At 46.9% G+C, this 11,193-nt stretch overlaps 1 protein-coding gene across 1 annotated transcript in view; it reads left to right on the forward strand.

The window, feature by feature from the left end:
* The window catches only part of MFHAS1 (multifunctional ROCO family signaling regulator 1), a gene marked incomplete at its 5' end in the record, with an annotated part of 45,135 nt that extends 44,323 nt beyond the window's left edge, over positions 1-812 (forward strand). Inside the window, one exon of the mRNA XM_044681124.1 lies at positions 567-812. Coding sequence (XP_044537059.1) covers positions 567-600 — 34 coding nt within the window. The remainder of the gene's footprint in view (positions 1-566) is intronic.
* Positions 813-11,193: the final 10,381 nt, after the last annotated feature.

Genomic DNA, 11,193 nt, shown 5'->3' on the forward strand with positions numbered 1-11,193 from the left:
ATTATATAGAGGCCAGAAGACTGACTTGCAATCAAGAAAGAAGACCCCTGAGTTCAAATCCTCCCTCAAACACTAGCCATGTGTCTCCAGACAAGTCACTTAATCTGTGTCTGCCTCAGTTTCCTCATCTGTAAAACTGAGGGGCAATAATAGCACTTAGCTTTCAAGGTTATTTTTTTTATTTCCATATTATTCATTTTTGTAAGTGAATAATCTTATAAAGCCAAATCCCCCAAACATATACCCAAGCAAGCAATAAAGCGATAAACCCTGTGAGGTGTTTTCATCTCACAGGGTTTTTGTGAAGATCAAATGAGTTAATACAGGTAAAGCTTTTTTCAAACCTTCTGATGCTACATAAATATTAGCTATTGTTATTTTTTCCATTTTCCAGGTTAGAAAATGAAGTCTTAGAAGGGGGGTAGTTTTCCTTGAGCCCCCCATTTTGTGCCCAGAGTACCCCACTGGCTCCACCTCATTCCCTGAGCCAGAAATGCTCTCTTCAACTCTCACTCTCCCTAACAGCATCTTCCCTCTCTCCTTCCTTCCCTCTCTGTCATTCACAGGAAGAATGTTGGCGAAAAGCACAGAAATCAGTAATGGCAGGTGGGGCTATGGCGTGTCCCAAAGAGGAAGACAGCACCAAAGCCTCCTGGGCAGGCTTGACTGGCCACTAGGGCATGGAGCCTTTGCTGGCCTCCCAGCATGGACCGGTGGGGAAGGTACTTCCAGGGAATGGAGCTAACAGCCCGGAGCCCTTGGAAATAGAGCTGGGAGGAAGGGGACTGGGGAGAGAGAGAAGGAGGAAGAAAGGAAGGAAAGAAGGGAAGAGACTCTGGAGCAAACATTTTACAATCTGAACCTCAGAACTGTGATCCGCCAAGGAAGAGCTACTTGAAGAGGAAAGGGGGAAAGTGGAAGGAAGGAAGGAAGGAAGGAAGGAAGGAAGGAAGGAAGGAAGGAGAGAAGGGAAGGTGAAATGGCCACTCAGGGATTTTGTTTTCTGTGCACACATAAGCCATAGCTGCCGTCCAGATGGCTGGATCAGAGACTCTAAAGTCAATTCTGTTCCATGGGAAAGAGAGACCCTTGCCTGAAGCTCATTGCTGCTGCGGAATGACGACCAGTGTAAAATATGTATATGTTTATCTTTATTTTTATAATATGAAAATACATTTAAATTTCTACAGTGGAAAGCTTCTAGCATTAGTTCACACTGGGTGCAATATTCTGCATGAGAACCGTGCCAATCTGGGACTGGTTTCTTGTTTTCTTTCATGGGTTGGGGTCTCTTTCTTTCTCTTGACTTCCTGGTTTTCTCATCCCTCACATGCAAACACGCTCATGCTCACATGTGCAGCCATGGTGGTTTTTGTGGGATTCAAGGTTCATTCTATTCATTCTTTGCTGCTAGTCTATCATCATGGAATTGGAGAGTAGGGGTCCTTGGGCCCTGGTGGGTCATCTGTCCCCCTTCCTGCTGCCATTTTTCAGGCTAAGCATAAGGCAGACAGCCCATCCCCCCTTGGTAACCAGAGCTTCCTGAGAGCTGGCCAGACCTACCCCACCCCACCCTTAAGGGTCTTTATGAGTTGCTTCATCCTCCGGCAGCTTCTCCATGCGGTGGGTCCTCAGCCTGGTCTTAGCAGACCCTCCAGCTTAAGTAGAGGCCCTTCCAGAGTCGACGTTCTACGGGCACAGCCTTTGAGAGCCCAGCATCCCTCAGAAGCCGCCATGGAGACATCAGGGCAGGCTATGAACAGAAGATGCCACCTGATGAAAACAAAAATCCTTCCTACAGATTAAACCTCGGATCCCAAAGTTTCAGCGTCTGGAGGACACAGACCTATAAGCGCTGAAATTCTTCCTGCGGGTCAGGGTCAAGTGAAAGGCTGGCTTCCTCGGGCTAGCAAATGGCACAGGAAGTATGTTTGCAGGGCCCCGTCTCTCCCGACTGTTCATCACTCATTGAGGTGGGCATTAGCCAGGAGGAGGAGGAGTGTACCCAGGGAAGGATGGACCCACCTCAGCTAAAGACCTGCCCCCACCACTGCCCAAAGAAGCGGCCAGAGCCACCTCGCTGCCCCCAAAGAAAGAGAGTTAGTCTTAACCATCATCCAAGTAGCTCTTGTTCTAGAACTTCTCAGGAGCCACCAGTTGCCGGCCCAAGCGGACACCCAGAGGCATCTGAAAATGAGTAGGGGAGCTCAGGCCTGGGAAGAGCCCCGTTTGGGTCTTCCTGCTGGGAGCGGCAGTCCCTGGAGGTTATCAGAAGATGTCGCTAGGGTGTCTTCCTGCGGGGACAGAGGGCCCAGGCTCCTCGGCCCTCGAAGGCGCAGGGTCCTAGCTCTCTGTGCGAGGGGGGCAGCGGGCATCCTTGGGAAGGAAGAGGAGCGGGAGGAGGAGGAGGCCAGCTCCACGAGTGCCAGTGACACTTCAAAGTATAGCATCTCTGTGACGGGGAGCGGAGATGTTCCCAGCCACGAGAGCCGCAGCGGATCTGCTTCTCCCTCTCCCACTCTTAAATACTTGAATCTGCTAGATTGCTCCAGTCCGAGGTTCCGTCCCAGTTCTGTGTGTGTGTGTGTGTGTGTGTGTGTGTGTGTGTGTGTGTGTGTGTGTACAGCGTAAGTGGGCTGCTGACGGCTCTGGCGCCACAGAGCCCCTGTCCGAGCCGTCGGCCGGCCAGGTGCAACGCTCTCGCTCTCAGTGTGTGTATCCGTATCTATGCATAGAGGTCTCTCTCCTCCTTTATCTTGGCATGAACCGGTGCAGAGTCTTGTAGATAGAGTGTGTCTGGGCTTCCAGAAGACGACCGAGGCCTCGCTGTGGGAGGAGCTGGTCGGGGCACCCGGATGCCCACGTTCTCATGTGTTCTCGTGCTAGTTTTGAATGTGTAATGTGTGCACTGTGACCTGTGCTCTCAAGGAACCCACAGCAGAACAGAGGGGGTCAGGGGCCCCTGCCCAACCCGCTCCTGCTTCGTCTGAGCGAAGAGCGGATGTCCTGGAAACACTTTCTGCCATGCAGGAACATTTGCCATCTATGCAGGGAATTCCGTGTCCTCTTTCCATGCTGGGGAAGACTGCCCCAGTGGCCAGGTGAGGCTGTATCTGCATTTCAGGCATACGGAGTGGTTACGCTCTGCAAAGCACAAGAGGGGCTCTCCCCGCCTAGCAGCCCCTTCTCCCGACTCTCCGAGAAGTGGCCCTCTGGGGCAGGGACGGTTCCATTCAAGCACCGAGCAGCATCCAGGCTTCTGCCGGGACTGTGCTGTCCAGACACGTCTGACCCCTCTTGAAAAAGACGCTTCCTGGGCGCTGTTCAAACCTGACCCGTGTGTTGTATGATGAACTCTCTGAAGGACGAGTAAGGACTGGGGTTGTTGGCTCGGTGGACTCTCCGATGGGTTTTCTCATGCCACAGTTTGTGAGATGTAATTGAAGTTGACTGTTGAATTGTCCTACCAGAGAAGAATTAAAAAATAATTCTTGCCCTGGAAAATTTAAATAAAAGGAAAAGGAAATAAACCTTCTCATGTGTTGGCAGTGTGGTCATTTCATTCTTACTTTTAAAAAAATAAGTTTTATCTCTATCTTTTGGTTTCTGTCAGCTCCACTTCCTCTCTCTCTCCACTCTCCCTCTGAGTCATTCATTCTTTCTGGTCACATTAAATAAGAAAGTTTAGGATGGGGATTGGTTTTTTAATTCTTAAGTTGCAAAGGTTAATAGAATTAATAGAAATTATATATATATATATAATAGAAATTAATAGAAATAGAGTTAATAGAAAAAAAGTTAATAGAATGCTAGATTTAAAGCCAGAACACCTGAATTCAGACTCTTACTTTTGTGGTATTTGGCAAGGCTCTATCCCTCTCTGGCCATCAGCTTCCTCACAACTTCCAGTGTGGAAGCTGGACAAGATAATCTGTCTATTCCAGCTCTGTAAGACTAGAAAATGACATTTTAAGTGGATGGGCCAAATCTGGCCTCAGACACTTCCTAACCATGTCACCCTGGGCAAGTCACTTACCTCCATTGCCTAGTCCTTAATTCTCTTCTGCCTTGATTGATTGATCTTGAATTGAAGATAATTAGTTATCAATTCCAAGTCAGAAGGTAAGGGCTTTAAAATATATATATATATATATATATATATATATATATATATATATATATACTGAAGAAACTTCTTTTCTCCTAAGTTTTCATTCATCTCTCCCAACATCAAACCCTGATCTCATAGGTTCAGATGAATGTTGTTACAGGAAATATAATTTATTAACAACAAGAAAAAATATTTAAATCTTTGGACAGTGCATTAGTAGTGAGAAAGCTCATGGCCAGAGTTACCTCTATCCATCCATTACTACTGTTGGTCTCTCCAGAAACAATGGACCCATTAGTCCCATCATTCAGCCCTCTCAAGATGGCGGTCAAAGCTTCCTAAAAATCCTCTTCAGCCTCTTCCCCTCTCCATAAAAATGAGAGTTAGTTAGCCACGGCTCTTTCTAAATGTCTCTCCAGATATGGTAGCTGATTTATTGAGTCTCTTAGGAAGTTCTTCTAGTCCTTCATTTGGTCAGAACAGTTTCCTCTCCAGAGGACATTTAAATAGCTTCTCCCCAAGACTGATTCTCTCTCTCTCTCTCTCTCTCTCTCTCTCTCTCTCTCTCTCTCTCTCTCTCTCTCTCTGTCTCTCTGTCTCTCTGTCTCTCTGTCTCTCTGTCTCTGAAAGATAAGTAATAATGCCCAAAGTTCCAGGGAAAAGAACTATTTGGATTTGGTTACATCACAAAATAAACCACCGGTCCTATGTCCCACTATACTCCATCCTAGGCCTTTTGTCCCAGACAAACTGGACTCCAGTGGCCTGATGTACAGGTCTGACACATGTTCCTCCTTCTCTCAGACACTTAGACTCCTCCTCCTTCTCCTAGGCTTAGCTCAAGTGTCATCTCCTCCATGAAGGCACTGGCAGGTAGTTTTCTACCCTTACAGCACTCAGTCTGGAGCTCCCCTCTGCCCCCTCCACTCTTTCCCATTGATTAGACCTCTCTGTGCCATAGCCCCGAAGGTCAGGGACTCTAATGGTCATCTCTGTCCCTTCTGGGATCTGAACTGTACGGCCCGTACAGACCTGTGTGAGCTTGTGGCAAAAATAGCCCAAAGAGACGCTGGAGGGGTCAGCTCTAAGGCCCTGTCCTGGGTGAGAGTCTAGAGTGCCTTCTATCTCTTGGCCAGGACTCTTTTTCCCCAGAGCTCCACTCCTCCAGCTTCCATGACGGATGGAGTGGGTCCTGATCACAGGGTTGGGGGGGGGGGGTAATTTCAGCAATGCCCTAATCTCCTGCCCCAAAGACTTCTGTGGGAGTCTGCTCAAAGCCTGAAGGAAGCTGCAGACCCTTGTTCTGCCAGTTGAGAAAGCTGAGCCATTGAGACACTGCGACCTGCCCGAGGTCTTACAGCCCCAGAGAAGGAGAGCCAGGGCCAGCATCCAGGACCTCCCTCCCCAGCTAGGCCTGCCTCCTTCCCCTGTGCCAGAACTGGGGCTGGGGGTGAGCTGGGGGGGAAGGGAGGCATGCAGTTGTTTTACTGGAAACTGTTGGACCATATCCATTTCCCTTTGGCGGGCCTGGCAGGAGGGCCTGGAGAAGGCTGCAGCCCCTTGTTTTGACAGTTCTAGCAAAAAATCAGTGTTCACTTAACGTTTTTTTCTCTAGGAAAATCAACATTTTAACTTCGTGTGGGCCCTTGGGGCTTGCTGGCAGTCTTCCCAAGTATGACTTTCATTTTCTTGGGCCAGAATCTTTTCCAAGGAAACACAACTCCCAACTCACAATGGCCTTAATTTGCAGCCTTTCCAAAAATGCAGACACTTGGGGAGTGTATAGAGTGAGATGCATTTGAACTAACTGGTTTAGACTGAAGCCAGCCCAGGCCAGGCACATGGTCTGAACCAAAGTCCCCAGGAAGACTTATCCCAGCACCAAGGTGGGGCTCCATGGAACCCTGGCCACTTCCCCTTTCTGAGACTCAGTTTCTTCATCTATAGAGCAGAATAAGAGGTTTGGAGTTGGAAGGGAACTTAGAAGCCATTCTTTCCAGCCTCCTCATTAGGAGGAAGAAGTACTTCCAGGGATGTGGGAAGAGTCTTCCAGCCTGAAACGGTAAAGGGCATCTGTCCAGCCTCCCCCAACACCCATGATCAGTGCCAAGACCAACCCTGTGGCTCCCATCCATGTTCACACACAAACTCCTCTGATTCCTCTGCAATCAACAGCCAAGGGTTCAAGTCCAGCTCTGCTATTCACTCTCTGTGGGATGTAGAGAGAATTGCCTGTCTTCTCCCATCTGTCTGTCTGCCAGGGACTCCCAGATGTATGGATCCAGCCCCACACTCTCCCCTGATCTCCAACCCCCAATCACAGGTTGCCCAGTCACTGAACTGCCTGGCATCTCAAGCCAACGTGTCCTGAACTGAGCTGGCCTTGCCCTCCCCCTCTGAACTTCTTGTTCCTGAGAAGGGCCACCCTTTCAGGCTCCTCAGCCTCTTCACTTTCCCCCCTCCACATCCAATTTGTTGCCACAGGAGTAAATCCTGAGTTTCTACTGTCTCTCAGCACTTCCATAGCCTCCACTTGGTGGGTTACTCCCTTCATGGGCAGATAGCCCACCCAAACTGGCCACCTTTCTGTTCCTCACCAACAACATTCAGTCTCTCACCAGTGCGCCTTTGTCTCAGCTGGCTCCCGTGCCTGGCATGCTGTCCCATCTCCAGGACTCTCCCTCTGATCTCTCCCAAGGGCTGGGACCTTCTAACCCCTTCCCTCCAGAGAAAGTACCTGTACGATTTGGTAAGTCTCTTGTAGGTACCGATCCACGTACATCTTTGTCTTCTCCTCCCTCTCCAATGAAGCATAAGTTCCCACGGGTAAGAGCTATTTGGCTTGGTCTCTATATCTCCACTGTACCTAGTACAGCAATTAGCATGCAGCAGGCACTTAATAACAGCTTGTCCCACTTTGGGGACACAGTTTTCTTTATGTCCCCATCCATCCCAGTGTGAGGATGACAATAACCCCTTGTAACCATTCCCATTCCACAGGTCCATCCTGGTAGTTGCTGACCAACCCAGTGCCTTGAACCTGGGGTAATTCCTGCCCATGTCCATCCTGGGACAGAAAAGAAGGCACAGCCTCTGGGTTCCAAACCCCCAAGAGGGATTCAGACCACACAGGTCTGCCCCCACTCCAGAAGGGAGAGGTTGGGGGCCTGTGTGGCTCCAGACCATTGCAGAAGGCTCAGCTCCAGGAGTGAGGCCAGACCTACAGATTCCCATTCTGGGCACCCTTGCCCCCTAAGTCTATCAGACATTCTCTAGTCATACCCCAGCCCTCTTTGGGAAATTACTCCTCTGTATAGAAATCGGGCTGCCTGAGCTTGAAAGAACCCACCCAAGCCAAGCCCCTCCCCCTCATCCCACTGCACTAAGACCACCCAGAAATGTACCCTCTTCCCCAGCTGAGCCACACTCACTCCCATGTGGCTCACGTGGGTATCCAGAGCTGAAGGCATCAACTCGTCACTTGGCTGTGTTCCACAACAGCCTGAGCTCCAAAAATCAGCTTTCCTAATCTTGGGTGCCACTTTTATCCAAGGCATAAATGAAACTGGGCCTTCCATCAGATGGCTGAAGTCATCCTCATCAAGATGAGAGCCATCTGCACTCCGGGAACAGCATGCTCCCCTTCTGGCCACGGTCCACACTCCAGCATTAGTCACTGACAAAATGCTTAGAGGGACCTAGAAATAGTCTGGGAGATGGGGGGCAGAGGAGAGAAGGGAATGGGGAGGGGTTGTTCCAGGGATTTCTGACTAACGAGTGAAACTAAAGGCCATTTCACAAAGGGATGAAGCTTCAGAAATCTTCCCAGCAGAAAAGTGGAAAACAATATGAGAGAGATTGGGTCTAGATCAACATCTCACACCCTATATCAAGATAAACTCAAAATGGGTAAATGACTTGAATATAAAGAAGGAAACTATAAGTAAATTAGGTGAGCACAGAATAGTATACTTGTCAGATCTCTGGGAAAGGAAAGATTTTAAAACTAAGCAAGAGTTAGAAAAAATTATAAAATGTAAAATAAATCATTTTGACTACATTAAATTAAAAAGGTTTTTGTACAGACAAAACCAATGCTACCAAAATTAGAAGGGAAGCAACAAATTGGGAAAAAATCTTTATAACAAAAAACTCAAACAAAGGTCTAATTACTCAAATGTACAAGGAGCTAAATCAATTGCACAAAACAATCAAGCCATCCCCCAATCGATAAATGGGCAAGGGACATGAATAGGCAATTTTCAGATAAAGAAATCAAAACTATCAATAAGCACATGAGAAAGTGTTCAAATCTCTAATAATTAGAGAAATGCAAATCAAAACAACTCTGAGGAATCACCTCACATCTAGCAGATTGGCTAAAATATCATCAGAGTAGAATAATGAATGTTGGAGAGGACGTGGCAAAATTGGGATATTAATGCATTGCTGGTGGAGTTGTGAACTGATCCAACCATTCTGGATGGCAATTTGGAACTATCCTCAAAGGGCTTTAAAAGACTATATGCCTTTTGATCCAGCCATAGCACTACTTGGTTTATACCCCCAAAGAGATAGTAAGGAAAATGACTTGTACAAAAATATTTATAGCCACACTCTTTGTGGTATCAAAAAATTGGAAAATAAGAGAATGTCCTTCAATTGGGGAATGCCTGAACAAATTGTGGTATCTGATAGTGATGGAATACTATTGTGCTCAAAGGAATAAAGAACTGAAGGAATTCCATGTGAACTGGAATAACCTCCAGAAATTGATGCAGAGTGAAAGGAGCAGAACCAGGAGAACATTGTACACAGAGACTGATACACTGTGGTAGAATCAAACATAACAGACTTCTCTACTAGCAGCAATGCAAGAATCCAGAGCAAGGCTGAAGGACTTATGAGAAAGAAAACTAGCCACATTCAGAGAAAGAACTATGGGAGGAGAAACACAGAAGAAAAACAACTGCTTGAACACATGGGCTGATGGGGATATTATTGGGGATGTTATGATATGATAATGATAACTCTAGTCCAACTATCAATAATATGGAATTAGGCTTTATCAATAATACATGTAAAACCCAGTGGAATTGTGCGTTGGCTAAGGGGGATTTGGGGAAGAGGGAAAGAACATGAAACATATAACTATGGGAAAATATTCACCACCTCACACCTAGCAGATTGGCTAAAATGAGAGAAGGGGAGAGTAATGAATGCTGGAGGGGATGTGGCAAAATTGGGACATTAATGCATTGCTGGTGGAGTTGTGAACTGATCCAACCATTCTGGATGGCAATTTAGAACTATGCCCAAAGGGCTCTAAAGGACTGCCTGCCCTTTGATCCAGCTATAGTATTGTTGGGTTTGTACCCCAAAGAGATCATAGATAAACAGACTTATACAAAAATATTTATAGCCACGCTATTTGTGGCAGCAAAAAACTGGAAAACGAGGGTCTGCCCTTCAATTGGGGAATGGCTGAACAAACTGTGGTATATGCGGGTGATGGAATACTATTGTGCTCAAAAGAATAATAAACTGAAGGAATTCCATGTGAACTGGAAAGACCTCCAGGAATTGATGCATAGTGAAAGGAGCAGAGCCAGAAGAACATTGTACACAGAGAATGTAATGGACTTCTGTACTAACAGCAATGCAATGACACAGGACAGCTCTGAGGGATTTATGGAAAAGATACTACCCACATTCAGAGGAAGAACTGCAGGAGTGGAAACACAGAAGAAAAACAACTGCTTGAACACATGAGTTGAGGCGGATATGGTTGGGGATGTAGACTCGAAATGACCACACCAATGCAACTATCAATAATATGTAAATAAGTCTTGATTGATCACACATGTTAAAACCAGTGGAAATGTGCGTGGGATATGGGGGTGGTGGTGAAGGGGAAAGTAAAAACAAGAATCACATAACCATGGAAAATTTTTCTAAAAAAATAAAATATTTAAATTTTAAAAAATAAATAAATCCAAATCTTTCTGTTGCTGGAAGCAGAAGACTGAGGCCTAGAGAAGAGAAGAAAGTTGGTATGGTCCAGAGAAATGAGCACAGGCTATAGTGTCAAAGGACCTGGATTTAAATCTTGCCTCTATCACTTACTGCCTGTGTTCCCTTAGGCAAGTCCTTTAACCTCACTAGACCTCAGTTTCCTTATCTATAAAAATAAAATAGCTAAAAAAGAGGACATAATACATATTTTAAAAACATAAGATGTCAAAAATAAATTCAATTGACTTCCGGGTTAAGATGGCGGCAGAGTAAGAAGCAACTCTTAACCTCTCCTGACCGAAACACACAAAACTCCTCAAGGGGACATAAAAACAAGTCCAGACGAACAGAGGAACCCCACAACAGGGCACAGCGTGGAAGGTACGTGGAATCGAGACATTTCCAGGCTATAAAGGGCTCTCACTAAATCGCGGGCTGAGCAACCTCCCCACCCCCACCCCCTCCACACTCATCTATAGCTCTGAACCCAGCTAAAAAGAAATAGGGCAAGTTTGGGGCACCCATCGAGTCATCAGCAACTCCGGAACCTGTTCCTGAGAGCAGCAAGACTTAGGACCCCATTAAGTCAAAAAACGCACGCGAAATCTGAGCGCGCGGGAGCAGGACCCTGGACGCAGAGCGCAGGCTGAGCAGAGGCGTGGGTGGAGGCAGACACAACCAGGAACTAAAGCCTAAGTGGGGAACCAGTGCAGACGGGTATACGACTGTGGAAGCAGCGCCCTGAGACTTGTAAAGAAACCTCCAGCAGAGGATCAAGCAAGAGGGCCCACCAGGGGGCTTGACCTTGGAAAAAACCAGAACTCAGACCTCAGGAGCCAATAGATCGCGAACAGACACTGAGCGCGAGGATAAATCTGAGAAGCTGCTGGGCTAATGATGGCTACTCAGCATCAGGAAGTTCAGAAGAGAAAGAATAATAATAACAAGAAAAAGAAGTCTTTAACACTCGACAGCTTTTACACAGAGAAAATCCAGACAACCGAGCAAACAGAGGAGGAGAACAAACAAGCATCCGGACCCTCCTCAAATAAGGAAAACTCCTCACA

This window comes from Gracilinanus agilis, chromosome 6, assembly GCF_016433145.1.
Source record: "Gracilinanus agilis isolate LMUSP501 chromosome 6, AgileGrace, whole genome shotgun sequence".
NCBI classification, from domain to species: Eukaryota; Metazoa; Chordata; class Mammalia; order Didelphimorphia; family Didelphidae; genus Gracilinanus; species Gracilinanus agilis.